General features: G+C 41.6%; 1 protein-coding gene across 1 annotated transcript in view; it reads left to right on the top strand.

Moving 5' to 3' along the window:
- epb41l5 (erythrocyte membrane protein band 4.1 like 5) overlaps positions 1-18996 on the top strand; it is a 218943-nt gene that overhangs the window by 133671 nt on the left and 66276 nt on the right. The window contains exons 11-15 of the mRNA XM_059970330.1: positions 266-435; positions 4369-4475; positions 8901-8931; positions 13028-13067; positions 14641-14756. Coding sequence (XP_059826313.1) covers positions 266-435; positions 4369-4475; positions 8901-8931; positions 13028-13067; positions 14641-14756 — 464 coding nt within the window. The remainder of the gene's footprint in view (positions 1-265; positions 436-4368; positions 4476-8900; positions 8932-13027; positions 13068-14640; positions 14757-18996) is intronic.

Below are 18996 nucleotides of genomic sequence, written 5' to 3'. Positions count from 1 at the left end.
CCAGGGTTGTATATGGTGACATGTATGTACGTTGATAATAAATATATTTCGAACTTTTTGGATCGATGTATCCCAATGCCACACATTGCTGTAACAGCAGCAATGGTGATGGTAGATACACTTGAGCAATATTGTCGTAGTTTACTGTATTCAGATTCCTTCTGCTTTACTGAGATATGTTCTGAGAAAGGGCTGATACTTAGAATTATTGAAATTGTGAAAGGATCACAGGAAGCTGATGACTGCGTTTTGCTGTTTCCTCAAGGGAAAGGAACAAGAGCACACCTTTGTGTTTCGGCTGGACCACCCCAAGGCTTGCAAGCACCTCTGGAAGTGTGCTGTGGAGCACCATGCCTTTTTCCGACTGAGGGGACCTGTTCAGAAGAACTCAAGCCAACTGGCCTTTGTGCGGATGGGCTCCCGGTTCAGATACAGGTAATTAGTTCTGAGGTTCTGGGATCTGAGGAGATGGATTAGGTGGCTTACAGGGCAGGTAACTCATTGAAAGTGTCTAGAAATGGCTGGAAAGGTATTAGTGATAACTTGTTAAAGGAGCGGCTGGAACATCAAAGGCTTCAATGAACGAGGGATGTGAACGGTTGCTTAATATCTTTTGAACATATAATCCATGAAGGGATTAATGACTACAGTTCCCATGTGTATAGAATGTCTGCTTAGATGATGCATGCCACTTGTTTTCACAGCACACAAGCCTGATGCTGTGTTTATTCTCCACATAAGCCCTCTCTCACCATTCACGGCTTTCTAACCCCCCCAATATATTCTTTCTATTTTGCGCATATACATTTCTCTGCATCTGTGGTATCTGCCTGTCATGAAGACATAGAGCTGTACAACAAGGAGTCGAATGATTTGTTTGTGCTCAGCAAGTTGCCCAACTGAGACAGCTACCTTTCCCATTGTTCAACCCAAACCCTTCTAAATCATTCCTATCCACGAACCTGTCCAAGTGTCTGTTAATTTCTGCAATTGTAACCTCCTCTTCTACTTGGCTGGCAACTTAATCCATGCACCAAAACGGTCACATGCATCATGAGGGGCCCCCATCATCCAGGGCATGCCTTCTCCTCCTTCTCATTGCTACCACCAGGAAAGAGGAACAGGAGCTCAATTTATTATCAGAGTACATTCACGCCACCACGTGTAACACTGACATTCTTTTTCCTCCAGGCATACTTAGCAAACCTATAGAGTAGTAATTGTAAACGGGATCGATGAGCAAAACGCTGTGAAAATGCAAATGTAAGTAAATAGCAATAAATAATGAGAGCATGAGATGGAGTCCCTGAGGTGAGACCATCAGTTGTGGGAATACCAGAAAGAGAATGAGTGTAGTTATCTCCTTTTGTTCAAGATTCTGATGGTTGCAGGTTAGTAAATGTTCTTGAACTTGATGCTGTGAGTCCTTTTACCTGCTGACAGCAGCGAGAGAAGAGCGTGGCATGGGTGGTGAGGATGTTTGACGATGGATGATGCTTTTCTGCGGCAACATTTCATGTAGATGTGTTCAATGGCTGGGTGGGCTATACCCGTGATGTACTGGGCCAAATCCACTACCTTTTGTAGGATTTTCCACTCAAAGGCATTGGTGTTCCCACACTGGTCAGCTCTCTTCCCACCACACATCTCTAGAATTTTGCCAAGGTTTTTGATGACATACCAAATCTCGAGACTGCTGAGGAGGTAGAGACGCTCTGGGGCTTTCTTTGCAATTATAATTATATGATGGGTCTGAGATATTGACATCCAGGAATTTAAAGTTGCTGACCCTCTCCACCTCTGATCCTCTGATGATTACTGGCTCATGGACCTCTGGTTTTCCTCTCCGGAAGTCTACAATCAGTTCCTTGGTCATATTGACATTGAGTGAGAGGTTGTTGTTATTACATCATTCAGCCAAATTTTCAGTCTCATTGTACACTGAGCCTGATGGCATACACACAGCTATTCAGGGACAGCAGCTTCCCCTCTGCCACCCGATTTCTGAATGGACATTGGACCCATGAACACCTCACTAGTTTTTTCGCTCTACTTATTTAATTATTTTATACATACACGTTATGTGTGTACTGCAATTCACAGTTTTTATTATTCTGCATTGCATAGTACTGCTGCTGCAAAAACAATAACTTTCACAACATATTCTGGTCATTCTAAACCTGATTGTGATTCTGGTTCTCTCTTTGTTGGGGTAAAAGTTACCCTTTGAGCAACACACACAAAATGCTGGTGGAACACAGCAGGCCAGGCAGCATCTAAAGGAAGAAGCACTGTTGACGATTCGGGCCGAGACCCTTCGTCAGGCCTGCTGCGTTCCACCAACATTTTGTGTTTGTTGCTTGAATTTCCAGCCTCTGCAGATTTTCTTGTGTTAAAGTTACCCCTTGGCTCTCTTTGAAATCTTTCCCTCTTACTTTAAACTGATGTCTTCTATTTGGAACTCCGCTACTCTGGGGAAATAACTGTGGCTGTTCGCCTAAGGTGTGCCCTTTACAATTTTATGAATGTTTCTCAATTTCAGCCCCCCACCTGCCCCAGAATCCTGGTCTGTAAGACAAAAAGAATCTCAGTCTCCCCTTAAACCCTTCCGTCCTGGTAATATCCCAGTGAATCTCTTTTATACCTGTTGCAGTCTAATGATCCTGGGACAGTAAGTGTTATGATGAATTGGTTAAAGCAATTTTCTCTGATTCCATTTTGTATTAGTAATTATTCTGTGTGAATGGCCCTAGTTTTGAGAGTACGTAGAGTCCTACCTTATTACCGCATCCCACTGTTTTACACAGAGTCATAGAGCAGTGCAGTACAGCACAGAAACAAGCCCTTCAGCCCATCTAGTCCATGCTGAACTGATGTTCTGCCTGTCTCATTGACCCTGAACTGTACCCCTTCTGTTTTGAAGCTCATTCAAGCTTCTCTTAACTGTTACAGTTGAACCCACGCCTACCATTTCCGCTGGCAGCTTGTTCCACACTCGCACTACCCTCTGGAGTGAAGCTCCCCCCACCCCTCAATGCCTTGGTTCCTGTAAATATTTAATTTTTAATCCTTAATCTGTGACCTCTGGTTCAGTCTATCTTATTACTTGTATTGATATTTGAGTATAAATTTAATTGGATATTACACTGCGGAGTCAAAGAATGCTGCAGCACAAAAGCAGGCCTTTTGGCCTATCTAGTCCACATTAATCTGCCGAGTCCCATTGACCTGCGCCTGGACCTTAGCCCGCCATCCCCCTCCCAATCACGTACCTATCCAAATTTCTCTTAAATGTTGAAATCAAACCTGAATCCACCACTTCTGCTGGCTGATTGTTCCACACTGTTAATCACCCTCTGTTGAAGGAGTTCCCCTCCTTGTTTTCCTTAAACATTTCACCTTTCATCCCTAACTCATTACCCAGTCTCAGTGGAAAAAGCCTGCTCTCAGAATTTTGTGTACCTCTTTCGAGTCTTCCCTCACTCCCCTACACTGTGGAATAAGGTTCAACCTTTCCCTATCACTGAGGTCTTCAAGTCCTGACAACACTGCGAATTTTCTCTGCAAACTTTCAATCTTCATGCCATCTTTGCTGTAGGTGACCCAACTACACACAGTATTTGTCTATAGATGAGTGTAGAAGTGGGTGCAGAGTGTGTGCTTTGGTAAATTTATTTTGGCATTACATCAGTGCAAATGTGAAAATACCACCAACAGTTTGCATTAAACAATCCTAAGTGACGTCTGTATTGAGACCTCTTGCATTGTATATTATTTTGGAATTAATTTTCACAGTTGCTCTATAATGAATTTTCAAGAAGTGTAACATTTTCAGTTCTGTGAAGGGAGAATATCTATACAGACATGTTTTGAGCAACACTTTTTTTTGCATTTCTTAGCTAAGTACAGTCCTTTGTTGTCCTCAGCTCCTTCATGAGCTGCTGTTCCTCCCTCCTCCCACTCCATGCCCACGTTACTCATCTGGGACAATAGGGTGAACCTTTTGCTCATTAGTGAAAGGCTGGGAAACTGATCCTAATCAAGTCTTCATCTTGTACATGGAAACCAAAGATGCAGGGATCTCATCCAGTCCTCCTCTGAGTGGATTAATGGCAGTTCCATACTGGCAAGCCATCAGTCCTGGGATTCCATGAATAAAAGTAATCGTGTCCTAGGTAGCTACAGCATTGATGCAGTCAGCTTTTTGACCACATTTTGTATCATCTTCTTGCCATAGCAATTTCCAAAGTTATGAAGGGTCTCAGTCTGAAACAGCGAATGTTCATTTCCCTCAGGTGCTGCCTGACTTGCTGAGCTCTTCCAGCACTTCGTGTGTGTTACTCATTTTCTAAACTGTTTGATTTCTAGTGGGAGAACAGAGTACCAGACCACCAAATCCAGCAAACCTCGGCGGCAAGTGTCCTTCGAGCGTAGGCCAAGCAGACGATATTCAAGAAGGTCGACACTGCAACGAGGTAATACTGTGGTGAAATTACGGTAATATTTGAATTAGTGCTTTGGTTTCTGAATGCTTGGATAATTCATTAAAAGCACGCTGTGGAATTAAAGTCTATGTCATTAAAGATTAAAGAGATTTAAAGATTAGGTTTATTTGTCTCGGGCATGAAACGGTACAATGAAAAGTGTTGTTCACATCAAATCTAATCAGCGAGGATCATACTGAATGGCACATGGTGTTCCATGGCTATAACGCCAACATAGCATGCCCACAACTTACTAGCTCTCACCCACACCATCCTCCTTTTTTCTTTGGAGTGTGAGTGGAAGCATTCAGGACAGATGGCTCTGAGACTGAACCCAGAAGATTTAGAAATGTATTCACCAAATACTTTGACCCTTAACTTACTGAATAAATAAGTATACTCACTTTGTCCTGTTTTTGTCAGTTTTTCAGTGTTTATTGTCAGCCTGGTCATACTGCCTGTGAACTCCCTGTTGGTTGCCTCCGCACGCTCCAGTATTTGTTTTTTTTTAGTTTTAAGACCTCCTGCGCGAGAGCCAACAGCTGTCTGTTGTTTAAGTTTTTCTAGTCTGTAACTGAGCAAACACGCACCAAGTCTTTCACGGTGAGATTCGACACCAAACATGTAGCTTGTTTTAGGTAGGTGTGTCCTGTGCATGCTCAGTAGGAGGAGATTCGCCAAGTATCCGTTTTAACGTGGACAGAGATATTTTTAAAAACGCCTAGTGTGGATGCCTATCGTTTTTACGCGCAACTAGCGTTTTCAAAATTATCCAGTTTTGTGTGGATGATAAATACTGGAGCGTATGGAGGCAACCGACAGGGAGTTCACGGACAGTCTGACCCGGCTGATGACGAACATTGAAAAACTGACGAACTCTGTTGCATTAATAAAGCCCCTTGTTAAATGTATAAACCATGTCTGCATCAGTGTTATCTTGTATTTCCATACAATGTTACATTAGGCTGTTACACATCTATTGTCAGAGAAGTACTTGCATAAATAGGTAAACCACCTTCATACGAGCAAGGACAGAAAACAGGGCAAAGTGAATATACTTATTTATTCAGTTAAGTTATGGGTCAAAGTATTTGGTGAGTACATTTCTAACCCTTCTGGCTTCAGTCTCGTTGCCGTCTGTTCTGAAATTGTTAGCATGCGTTCAAGAAAACAATGAAATGGCATGCTGCCATCACCATCTGTTCCGGCACGTCATGACAGCATTTTTAGATTTCTCCAGTTACCCTGTTCACACTGCTCCAGCCAATCCTGCATTTTCAAAATTACACACTCTGCAGAGCGTTTCTGAAAATCTCCGTTTTCGGGGGATGAAAACGCCATCTTAATGTGTACTGTAGACAATAGTATGTGCAGAAGTAGGCCATTCGGCCCTTCTAGCCAGCACTGCCATTCATTGTGATCATGGTTGATCATACACAATCAGTACCCCGTTCCTGCCCTCTCCCCATATCCCTTGACCCCACTATCTATAAGAATTCTATCTAACTCTTTCTTGAAAGCATCCAGAGACTTGGCCTCCACTGCCTTCTGGGGCAGAAGGCAGGGTAAAAACGAAGAGAAAAAGCTTTGATTACAGATTTATCCGGTGAAGTGTGAACATAGCCTAAATGTCAAGACCTCGTTATGATCCATCACTTCAATGAAGTTTAGAATAGAGTGGTGATACTGTGTTAATGGTCTCACAGCAGCAAAAAAAAATAGCTCTACATGTCTTGGGGATGCACACTGTGGGGAAGAAAAGGGTTCTTCTGTCCAAGCAGCATGTCTTGTGCGATGCCCTGGATTGCAATATACGCACATGCTGCAGCCTAACCAAAGGGTTTATCATTTTCTGAGAAAGACAGTACAAGGAATTTTTTTTTTGTTTGAAAAAGTAGGGAGAAAAGATAGTGGGAATCTCACTTGGACCATGAAAGGAAAACAGGAAAGGATTCTAGCCCTGATCAAATATGGTACTGAGACTGTGTTCATAGGGCTTGTCAGAATATTTCCAAACCTTGAAATGTTGGGGTGTGGGAGAGAATCAGAGTGCATCACAGTGTTTCTCATTGTTTTCTCATTGTCTGGAAAAAAATTGTTCAGATCCTCGTGGCTGAGCAAGCTCTTTGGAAGTGCCACTTATTCAGAACCACCACTCCTTTTCTCATCCTCCTTAAATATTCATATGTTTGATTCAAGTACAGGTGGCCCCCTTTTCTCGAACAGCTTGCTGTTACGATAGACCTACATTAGTACCTGTTTTTGCTAACTAAAGAGGATTTTCGCTTTTATGAAAAAAGGACACCTGCTTTATACGTGTGTAAACCCCAAGAAAGACTGCCATGACCATGAAGCCTTGTGCAGGCAGTTGTGTGCGCATGCGTGTATGTCCCAGTTTTTTTTCTCCACGTCAATTTTGGTTCGCTGTCTTCCCGATTTTGATAAGTGAAACTACACTGTACATACAATATTTCTACTTTATATAGGCTGTATATTTATCATATCATTCCTGCTTTTACTATATGTTCGTGTTATTTTAGCTTTTATGTGTTATTTGGTGTGATTTGGTAGGTTATTTTTGGGTCTAGGAACGCTCAAAAATTTTCCCCATATAAATTAGTGGTAATTGCTTCTTCACTTTACAACATTTTGGCTTACAAACGGTTTCATAGGAACACTCTACCTTCGGATAGCGGGGGGAAACCTGTATATAAGATAATTGAGTATGTAAATGCAGTGGATTCCAGTTAATTTGGGCACATCAGAACCAGTACATTTTGGCCCAATTAATTGGCTGCCCAATTAGTGAAAGTTTCATGAAAGTAGTTAGAAAGGTATTAAAAAGACAATCTGAGTACAAATGATGTGTTTAAATGAAATACAGAATAAACTAGAATACTACCAATACTTCTACTGTACTATCAAACTATTAGTTCCAAATAGTAATCAGAACCAGGTTTAATATCACTGGTATATGTCGTGAAATTTGTTAACTTTGTGGCAGCATTACAATGCAATACATGATAATATAGAAAAATAAATCAATTACAATAAGTATATCTATGTATATTAAATATTTAAATTAAAATTAGTGCAAAACAGAAATATATATAAAAAAAAGTGAGGTAATGTTAATGGGTTCAATGCCCATTTAGGAATCGGATGGCAGAGGGGAAGAAGTTGTTACTGAATCGCTGAGTGTGTGCCTTCAGTCTTTTTTCTGTACCTCCTACCTGATGGAACAATGATGAGAGGACATGTCTTGGTAATTTGATGGAGGAATTCATCCAGCATGCACAATGATAAAAAATCAATGCAGACACCTAGTGCAGATATGGACTACCTTCATACAATGCTATCGACGATTTTCATTGTAACATTCAAGATGATTGCTAATTTCTTCATAGTTCCTAACTTGTTGAAATAATGAAATGGTTTCACTTTCACTCTCAACTGTTTCTGGTATCTCCATGCCTGATTGCTTGTAGCGAACCTGTTCTGAATTGGCTTGCTTCTCACCAATTATCAGTGACATAAATCACTTCTTTTTGAACACCAACACATGCAGCTGAAGGTATTTAAAATCATCACTCGGACCATGATGTAGTGTCTAATGGCCACACAAGTGCGTGTAGCTGGCGCTGCTTAGAAAATGTTCCACAACAGTTTCCTGCCCCAATTAAGTGGCATAGTGTCCCGAATTAACAAAGGGAATCCTGTCAATTTTCTCGATTAGGTTTTGTTCTTTTAAGAATTGTCCCAAATAAGTTGCTGCCCCAGTTAACCAGAATCCACTGTGTTCTAAAAATTTGCACACTGTTTTTGCCAACTGTTCCGACAGCATAAGGTCTCTTCAAATGCAGCACTTGATTTCTGTGTCAGTGTGGGGTGCTGCCTCATGGACTGCTTTCCTCTGGGCAGTCTCTCCCTGGCAAGTTCCGAGGCTTTCTCACTGCCAAAATTTTCTTGCTCTTCCAGTACTTTGGGCAGGTCCCAGGGAAGATGTGAAAATCTACAATCACACAGCAAAGATGTGGGAATCTGAGTTTTATTTTAAATTACCTCTAGATGAAAGAGAGAGAAGCTTAATTTCCAATGTTGTTTGACTGGGATCCTGTAAGATTGCTGATCTACTTGCAGAAGTGAAGCTTGTGACAGTGAATGATAGATTGCATTGGCTGATTGTCTCCCTGAAAATTGGATGTGTGCTTTTATGAGTGGGGACTGATTGTGGAAACTTGTGGAATATCGTCATCAATTCTCTGAGAGATGCCTTGTTCAGTGTGCCATTATGTAAGCAGGTTCTTGTTTTAGTCCTGACTCTGGACCATCAAACGATCACCCTCCATTAACCATCATCTGTTAATAAGGTTGCCAAAATACTTTTGACTCCAACAGCTCCTTTTATTTTTCCAGCCAATCCTTTCAACAGAAACCTGGAACCAAGGTAGGTGAATGCTTTACTAAATTCTAACTAATAAGCAATGGAGTCATTGCCAACATCATTTGGGATAGATTATGGGAGCTGGTTGTTTATTCAGACCACGCGGTCGGTGTGCATGTGAGCACAGAGCAGATTGGTTGGGACAAGGTAACAGCAACAGCACTGAACCGAGGCAGGGAAAGGTTTGGATGCTGCAGATCTGATCTTGGCAGTGGATATAGGTAAAATCAAACTGGATCGGAAAGGTGTATTTGATTCTGCCACTTGGGTTTTTAAGTAAATATTAGTTTATTGCATTGAAACTCTCCCATTGTTTGAGGAAGTAAACCTTATGTGAAGGTCTTATTTCCAAGTATGGCAAGTCACTTCTCAGATGGAGCCATTGTCATTTAGCATGGAACCAGGTCGTTTGGCCATTGAACCAATGCCAGTCTTCCACTATTTTGTTCTCGCCATCAACTAATCACTCCCCTCCAACCCCGAGATTTTCCCACTTCGTTAAGGCAATTACAGTGGCTGGTTAACCTACTTTGTGATGTGGGACAAAATCCAGGCAGGACCGCCATCAGAGGTCCGGGACATGGGATCAGTGAGGCTGCCCCACTTTGCACAAACATCTGTTCAGAAGGGAATCCGAGACCACCTCAGCCTTCATGTTCTCAGTCCAGCTCTCTTCTTTCCCTTGCAGTCATGATTGCAGAGTGACTGAATTTGCAGGAAACTCTCAAGGCATCTTGTTAAGGAGGTAGATAAAGTTTGTTCAAGTGACACCAAATGAAGTTATCATGTTAGATCATAAATCATCGTTTCTTCTTTATGTGCCACGTTGTATGACATAGAAGATCATGGCCTTTCCATGACCGTGATTATTCTTAACACGTTTTTCTATAGAAGTGGTTTGCCCTTGCCTTCTTTTGGGCAGTATCTAGAAGACGGGTGTTCCCAGCCATTATCGATACTCTTTAGAGATTGTCTACAGTGGCCACATAACCAGGATGTGATGTGCACCAACTGCTCCCATGGCTTCACGTCACCCTGATCCAGGGGTTGTGGGGGGGCGACAAGCAGTTTATACACCTTACTCAAGGGTGACCTGCAGGCTAGCGGAGGGAAAGCGTGCCACCTTTGATAGGGACATATCTCCACCCCACCACCCATAAGACATTAAAGCAGAATTAGGACTTTTGACCCATCGAGTCTGCTCTGTCTTTCCAACATTGCTAATTTATTATTCCTCTCAATTCCGTTCTCCTGCCTTTTTACCGTAACCTTTGATGCCCTGACTAATTAAGAATCTGAACACCTCTGCTTTAAATATACTCAATGACTTAGCCTCCACAGCCATCCATGGCAATGACTTCCACAGATTCACCACCCTCTGACTAAAGAAATTCCTTCTCATCTCTGTTCTAAGGGGACATCCCTCTCCTCTACCTTGTTATTCTTATATTTCTTATAGTAATCTATAGTCATTCTTTATGTCCTGCTCTAAATGGACATCCTGCTATTCTATGGTGGTGCCCTCTGTTCCTGGGCTCCCCCACTATAGGAAATAACCTCCCCACATCCACTTAGTCCTTTCAATATTTAGTAGGTTTCAATGAGATCCTCCCCCCCCCTCCCATTTGTCTAAACTCCATCATGTACAGGCTCAGAGCCATTAAATGCTCATTGTATGTAAATCCTTTCAGTGGTTCAATTTAATATCAGAGAATGTATGCTATGTACAACCTGCAATTCTTAGTCTTTGCAGACATCCACAAAACAGAAAAAAATAATCCCATAGAATAAATGGCAGAAAAACATTAGAACCCCATAGCCCTCCCTCACCAAAAGCATCAACGCCCCCCCCCCCCACCACCAACCATACAAGCGATAGCAGAGCCGCAAAGAGGCCATGATCTAGTCCATGAAAAACTACTGTCCATCCCAACTCTTTGACATTTCTGACAGTCTCTGTCTCTCACTGGTGAGAGATACCACTCCTACAACAACAAGAGCGAAGCTCGCTGTTTCAATGTTGTAGTTTGCCACATCTCTTGGCTGAGTTCCCCAACTTGAGGACCAAGGGACTCTCAGTCACCATGGAGAGAGAGAGAGATTGCTTGAGTGCAGGGGGCTTCTTTCAACAACAGCGTACAGAGCTTGCTGTCTCGATGTTTCAATCTCTCATAACGCTTCATTCAGTGACATCAGTGAGGAACTGGGTGGTCCACGGGGCTGCACCCTGAAGGCACGTGGTTTCCAGGCCGCGCCTGGAGACATTGAAATGCCAGGCCGCGCGGTGAGTCTCAGGAGAACCCACCGCCCGTAGCTTCAGCTGCAGATCACGGAGTCTGACAGAACCCCAGGCCCCTTGAAAAGAAGAGAGATATGAAAAGAGGAGAAGGAACTGTTCTTCCCTGGGATCATGAACATCATCTGGACCGTCTCCAATGCCAGCGCACCTTTTCTGAGTTAAGCAGCCCAAAACTGCCCCCAGTACTCCAAGTGAGGCCTGGCCAATGCCTCAGCATTCTGAAATGGTAAAACCTCTTGCACCACACTACGGCAGTGCCCTTTTAAAATGTTGTTCCTTTGCAGCTTGCCTGTGCTGGAGTGTAAACCTTTCTGCCTGAGAATGCAATTTGTTTCCATTTATCAGCAATGCTGTGGTTTTACCTCCTGCACAGTGCAGCACAGCATGTTATTGCTGGGAAGGCAGGGCTGATTGATATTGTTGATGCACTCTAACTGAACTGACTGAAATCCAAGAAGGGGAATGTGTATTTGTGTGAATCCAAGGCTCCTGGAGGAGTAATGCCCTTGTATGATACCCTCAGACTGGCTACTGCACTTCACAGGTCTTGGGTTTAACGTAATCTGTTCTTTGTAAGCATGCTTGATGAGTGTCCATTTTAGGCGATAATTGTTGATTTCATCTCACACATATCTAATTTCTAATCCATTTCTAACTTTATTAAATTAATAATAATCATTTTAAATTGGAGCAGGAAGTTCACCTTGTAACATTTAATAAAAAGAATAAAAGAGCATAGATGTTTCAGTAGGAGTAATATTTAATGTTCCTGACAATCTGCGTGTCCAGCACCGTCAGAGTCCTGAAGGTGCTCGCTAGTCAGAGTACTCTAATAATAAACATACATTAATATGTATGCTACTAATTCATGTACGCTTATTTTGTCCCCATCTAGTAGGTCATCGAAATGCTGTCTGTTACCACAGTTTAAGCTTGAAATGACAATTTTTTCCAGTATTGCTTTGTGAAGTTGAGCAGAAATTCTGTGCCCAAGTGAGAAAGGTCCAGATATCCCAGATTCTAATCCCAGTTTTTCCATGATGAATGATTGCAGGCTCTTTTCATAGATGTAATGAATTTGAGTGGTAGGTATTTAAAAACACTAAAACGTTCCACAAGATTACTTTTTGCCTTTTAAATTAGGGGAAGTGTGAGTTGCTGTACACAGGGATGATGTTTAATCTTGACCAACGCGAATTGAAGCCTAAGTGGAAATTGTAAAAGCATTTGGTATTGTTTCTAGTAAAATATAGGAACTGCACACCAAACCTTTCTCTTTGCAGGGTTCATCACTGTCTATTGCGGAGACTCATTGTTATTTGTAAGATTGCAATGATGGGAATTGTTTTTGTTAAGATTATATCTGCATCACTTGGGTATTGACATTTAGCTTGCTGGATAGGGACCCATTTCTGGGTTAATATGCACAAAATGTAGGAGGAACTGAGCAGGTCAGGTAGTTGTCTATTGAAATGAATAAACAGTTGATTTCTCGTGCCAAGGCCCTTCATCAGGAGATGTATAGATGCTGCCTGACCTGCTGAGTTTATCTTGTATTGTGTGTACATTGCTCTGGATTTTCAGCATCTGCAGAATCCCTTGTGTTTGACCCATTTCTGTGTTTTTGTATGTCATAGATTCACAAAGAAGTGCTTTCTGTTGGACAATCAGAATCATTTAAATGTTTTTGGAGAATATTAATTCAACTGTTTCTTTTTGAAGAAAAGCTTTTGTTAAATTGTTTTGTTACTCATTCAAAACTAATCTGAGAACATTAACTTTTTCTTTCTCTCCATCCAGCTTGCTCATTAATACAGAAACTGCGAAGCATGCCTCTCAGGTATGTGCTCTCAGTCAGACACGTTGCTTTGTTTTGTGTGATACTCTGCCCCTGCTGTGCTGTCTTGTCAGAGATTCCTGGGCTGACAGTAACCTGTGGAAATTGGATTCCTTCTTGAAAGTCTTTAAATAATTGATGCCAGAATCATGGAAATAGGAAAGTTGCAGCTTCATCTGCTTGTACTCAATTGATGAAAGTGTGACTCTGGGCTTTAGACGTTCTGTGCAAGTGGCAATCACCTGCCCCACGGAGGCTATTCAGCTGGTTGTGCCTGTGACAATTCTTTGCAAATGCTACCCTATTAGCCCACTCCACTGCTACTGATAAATTCACAGTTCCTGTTTCTACTCATTGAACTCGGCTACTTGAACCTGATGAGGACTAAGTATACAGTTGGTCTGAATCGCTGAAATAACTTGCAAGGGAATTGTAATTCAATTGCCTTGTAATCATGATGCTGGTCCTGTATTAGGTTGCAGCTAACTGGCATCACTGCTTCATTTCTTGACCTTTGAGCTGAAAACTACCCCAACCCACATTGAGAAGTGCGCTGGGGTGGTTATCAGCTTGGAACTGGCCAAGTAACGTAGATTGGCGAGTCACGGTGAATGTCTGTGTCACGTTCTGGAGTGGTGGTCATCAGAAGTCAGTGGTCACCACTTTTTACAAATACTATGTTTGTGACACGTTCCAGGTCGGAAGAATGAAGAGATAATGTAACATATCCAACTCTGGGCTTTATCAGTGGAAGTGTGGAGTGTTAGATCGGGGATATTATGCAGAGCTCCTAATGCACCAGTACAGCCTCCACTGGGGTGGTTCTGTTGACTTCCAATTGCCTCTTTACAGGAAGGAGGTGAATGCATTAAGGAAGCTTCAGGAAAGATTTGAGGATGGGTTTTTGAATGAGGAACTATAGTTGCAAAAATAGATTAGAGATGCTGGGACTATTTATTTTAAAGAGACGGTTGAGTGGAGTTTTGATAGAAATGTGTAAAATTGTTAAGGGTCTGGACGGAGTGGATAGAAAGAGGCTCTTGCTTTTGATCGAGGGATGTCTGGGACGAGGGGCCACAGGTATAAATTAAAGAGGAATGGAATGAAGAGTAACATGGGGCAAAGCCTTGTACATAGCACGTGGTTGGGACCTGGAGCGCACTGCTTGCAGATATGTAATATTGATGCACGTTCCATTGTGGCATTCAAGAGAGAATTGAATACATCTATGGTGAGAATTTCAAGGGTACAGAGAAGGGATAGGGTGAAATGAAATCAGTTGCTCTGGTAGAGAGCAGGCATGTTCACAATGGGTGAATCGGCTAAATTAAACTCTTGGGTTTAATGTTGGTCACCAGTAGTGAAGAATTGGGGAGGGAAGAAAAGCAATCGAAGGATGAGGTATTCAGATGCGTTGAAGAGTTATGTAAACAGAATCAGGTAGTCAAAGAAATTAGAGGTCAAATTTGAACCTTGAGCATCTAATTCAAGATGCTGACAATGGATGTAGTGAACATACATATTTAGTTTGATCTTTAAGTATTTTCACACAACTGTTGTTTCTGCCTCCCTCAAGTCCGTGACTGTGAGGCCTACTGTCCCTGTTGTGACTGCATTACCCAGCGTTCCTGTGCCAATTGAAATAGAAAATCTTCCCAGAAGCCCAGGCCTCAACCAATCTGACAAGAGGAGGTAAGGAGTGCAATAATCAGTGATGTATGTGAGTTTGTCAAAATAATTTTGATTGTTATTTCACAGTGCAAAAGTGCTTGATGTTTAGTATTGAATATTTTGTCTTTTAATAAGCTTGTGGCATATTGACAATTTGAAGTCAAATATGATATTGCAGATTGTTGACTAAAATGAATTATAGCAAGTGAATGGGACTGGAAGGCTTCTTATTTGTCCCTAGGTAATCACAGGGCTAGCAACGCAGAATTTTTAGTGGGCAGGATATGGTTCACCAGGTATTCCTGCAAGCTCAGCTATGGAAGTGGGCAAGGAAATGGCTGGTAGAATTTGATGCAGGCAAGTGCAGAGTGATGTATTGTGGGAAGTTAGGCCAGGCTGGGCCATTCTACGTATATGGTGAATGACAGGGCCCTGGGGAATGTTATTGAACAGCAAGACCTTGGGATACAAATACATATTTCCCTGAATGTAGTGACACAGGAAGGCAGTGGTGAAGAAGGCAAATGGTGTTCTGGTGTACATGGGCTGATTCAAAGATAATTGCTAGCTCCACAGTTTGTCCTAGTGAAGGATCTCAACCTGACTTGTTGAGTATTTATTCATTTCCATAGATGCTTACTGATCTGCTGAGTTCCTCTTGCTTTTTATGTGTGTTGATATGATGTGCTTGCCTTCACCAGTTGAGGCAGTCAGTGGGATGTCAAGTTATATTTGTACGTTGTTGGTTAAGCTACATTTCAAGTAGATCTGATCATTGTGCTAAAGTTCGGATGTGTGTAGACTAGAGAGCGTGCAAGAAAGGTTCACAGCAATGTTGCCTTGATTGGGGTGGGTGTGGCTTGTGTTATAAAGAGAGAATGGAGCAAAAGAGCATGACAAGTGAGCTTATAAAGGTTTATAAAATTATGAGGGATATAGATAGTGTAGATTGTCACTGCCTTTTTTCCAGGATAAAGGATTCTAAAACTAGGGTTCATGCACTTAGTGTGAGAGGGGAAAGATTAGAAGGGGGTTTGAAGGGCAAGTTTTTCCACACACGGTGTGCTGGGCATATGAGATGAGCTGTCAGAAGAGATGGTAGAGCTGGATTCAATTACAATAAGTAAGAAGATTAGTGGACAGGTACATGGATAGAGAAGTTCAGAGAGACGTGGGCCAACAGGATTAATATAGGTAGATGGACATGCTGGAGGACAAGGAAGAGTTACCTTGTAGGGCCTGTTGATGTCTGCTCTATAGGTCTTCAATTGTATTTACAAAATTGTTTTTAGGAAGAGTTTTTTTTTCATTGAAATTCCATCGGTAATTGTGCAATAAGTGTAATCTGTTCATCCTCACCGAGAGAAGTTGTATTTTTAAATTAAATTTTATTTTAATTAAATTGTATTTTTAAATGCATCTTCTAAAGAGAAACAAATTGCTTTTCCAAAGTTGCTGTTATCATACTTGAATATTTAGTGGCCAAGCCTTATGTTCTGATGAAATATTTCACAGTGAGGTGTGGGACATTATGCAAGCGTGCAGTTTATTCTGAATTAACATGTATGAAAATGGTACAAGATCTTACGGGGGTTGATTCTGAAATTATCACTAACTCCATAGCCTGAAATAAGACTGAACTCCTTTTCGGGGCAGAATTGGAAATTCTGTGCTGTGACTCAGACAAGCATCAGTTAGCGCGTAGAACGTCAGTGTTGCAGTCTCAGTTTGTGTGGAAGCTTCATTGTCAATTGAGGAGTTAACATCTGCCCAAGACGCAGTGATGATGCTTATTAATTTGTGAGACTCTGTAATATTGAGGTTTCACTGCTCCAAAGCTGTTCTGTTCCCCAACCTCGTTTGTTAAACTGTTCTGACAATGATACCTGTTGAAAGGTTTTAAATGAGTTCCTATGCGGGCTCTGTCAATGGTACTAAGTGCTGGTCTGCCACTCAATGCTCTGTCTTTGTTTTGGTTTTGTCCACGCTGTCGGCTCTGCAGTTCCAATCAAGGTGGTTGAATCAGCTGGGTTCTCTGAAAAGTTGCCTCAGTCTCTGGATTGTGTTGATCAAGGTGGTGGAGCTCCTGTGCTTGACTAGTGCAGAACGGTTGAATACGTTTCTTCCTTCCGGTGGTGGGTGATGGTTTATCTCTTGGCTCTGTTTGGTGGCTCTGCCGTGGAATGGGTTGGCCATAATGCAATGAACATCTTGCTTATGTGAAGGACCAATTTCTGCATGTTTCATTTTGCGCTTGTAACTGAAGAGGCTCGTTCTTACAGCAAACCCTCCGATTAGCTTTCCCAGCTGTACGTGTAGTCAGGGGAGAGATTGGCCTTTAAACACCAAAGGATTATTAAACCAGCTTCATCTGGCCCATTGAACTTATCCATCATTTGATAAGCCTGTGATTAATATCTTGCAATACTACCACCAAATTTCCCTATATCTGTTGTTTTGTTTCATTTCTGCTGTTGTATTTCTTTGTGCCCAGTAATTCATTCTCAAATATATACAGTGATTGAATGTCCATAACACTGGATAATTGAAGGCCACCATTATTACAATGCAGTATCACTGCAAATCTTGGAGCGAGATAAAACAATAAGACACAGGAGTAAAATTAGGCCATTTGGCCCATTGAGTCTGGTCCGCCGTTCCATCATAGCTGATTTAATTTTCAACCCCATTCTCTTGCCTTCTCCCCATAACCTTTGACTCCCTGACTAGTCAAGAACTATTAACCTCTGCTTTAAATATACCAAATGAAATTAAAATGCAAAATAGTTTCCTCTTTAAATATCATTATACCACCTGATTTCAATCATGATGTAGGGTCTTGGCCCAAAATGTAGTCTCTTTATTCCCTTCCATAGATGCTGTCTGACTTGTTGAGTTCCTCCAGCATTTTGATTGTGTTACTATACTATCCGGATAGCTTTAAGCAAATCAAATGAATGTAATCAACACATTATGAAATTTTAAATAAAATAATTCTAGCTTGCCAACTGAGCTGTCAGATGCAGCAAGACCCTTATTACTAAGCTTCAGTATTGATATTTTATGCTTTCCATTATTGAGTAGGAAATGTTTGCAGTAACCCCTCGTCTGGTGAAGGTGCTATGCATGTAGGAAGTTAACGGCAGGGCACTTAATTAAGATAACATTCTGGGGTCAGTTCTTTTTATCTCCTCTGTGTGATTATACCTTGCCATAAGAAATAAGATTTTTTGATTCTAGATGCACTTTAAAAGGTGATGATGTCTGTTAACATTGCATGTTGCTTCTGCTTGAAAGATAACAGCATGAAGGTGAACTAATCTCCTTCCCCCCCATTCAAAGTTCTGAACACTGATGGGCAGAGTTGGAACTGGAGCTTTAGAACAGGAGTACCCAACTTTTTTTGTGCCATGGACCAATATCATTGAGCAAATGGTCTGTGAACCCCAGGTTGAGAACCCCTGCTTTATAAGGTCATGTGGAGATGATATTTTCTACTAAGACATTGTAAAGAAAGGAGTCTAGTTATGGTCTAGTTATCATCTTGAGCTCTGTGAATGTTGCCTGCACTTTTATTGTTTGCTGTATACTTTTCATTGCCACTATTTTCCAATAATCCTGCTCTTCATGATCTTCAACCTACTTCTATTTTAAAGCATTGATCTCTCTACATCAGGGTGATGTGGACTGGGCATAGTAAATTCAATGCAAGTTTAAAAGAGGAATTCTGAGGTAGTGTTCATGGATTCATTGTCCGTTCATAAATCTGATGGCGGAGCGGTTGAAGTTGTTGCTCAAACCTTGAGTGTGTGACTTTGGCTTCTGGTAATAATGAGAAGAGGGCATGTCCTGGCTGGTCGGTGTCCTTAATAATTGATGTCAGTTTTTGAAATGCTGTGTACAGTTCTGGATGTCCAGCTATAAGAAGGGTGACATTAAAGTTTATCAGTTCATTAGGGGCATAAATAAGATGAATAGCCACAGTTTCTCCCCCCTGGTAGGGGAGTCCAAAACTAGAAAGCATAGATCTAAGGCAGGGGTTCCCAATCTTTTTTATGCCATGGACCAATACCATTAAGCAAGGGGTCCACGGACTCCAGGTTGGGAACCCCTGATCTAAAGTGATAGGGAAGATTTTTATTCAAAGGACCTAATTAAAAGCTCTTTCATAGAACAGCTGGGAAGTGTTTAGAGAGATATGGGCCAACTGCCAAATGTAGGCAAATTAGACAAAGATATGATATCAGAGCGGAATTAAGCT

The sequence above is a fragment of the Hypanus sabinus genome, chromosome 5 (assembly GCF_030144855.1).
Source record: "Hypanus sabinus isolate sHypSab1 chromosome 5, sHypSab1.hap1, whole genome shotgun sequence".
NCBI classification, from domain to species: Eukaryota; Metazoa; Chordata; class Chondrichthyes; order Myliobatiformes; family Dasyatidae; genus Hypanus; species Hypanus sabinus.
The sequence above is the reverse complement of the archived record's forward strand: the minus strand, read 5'-3'. Positions and strand labels throughout refer to the sequence as shown.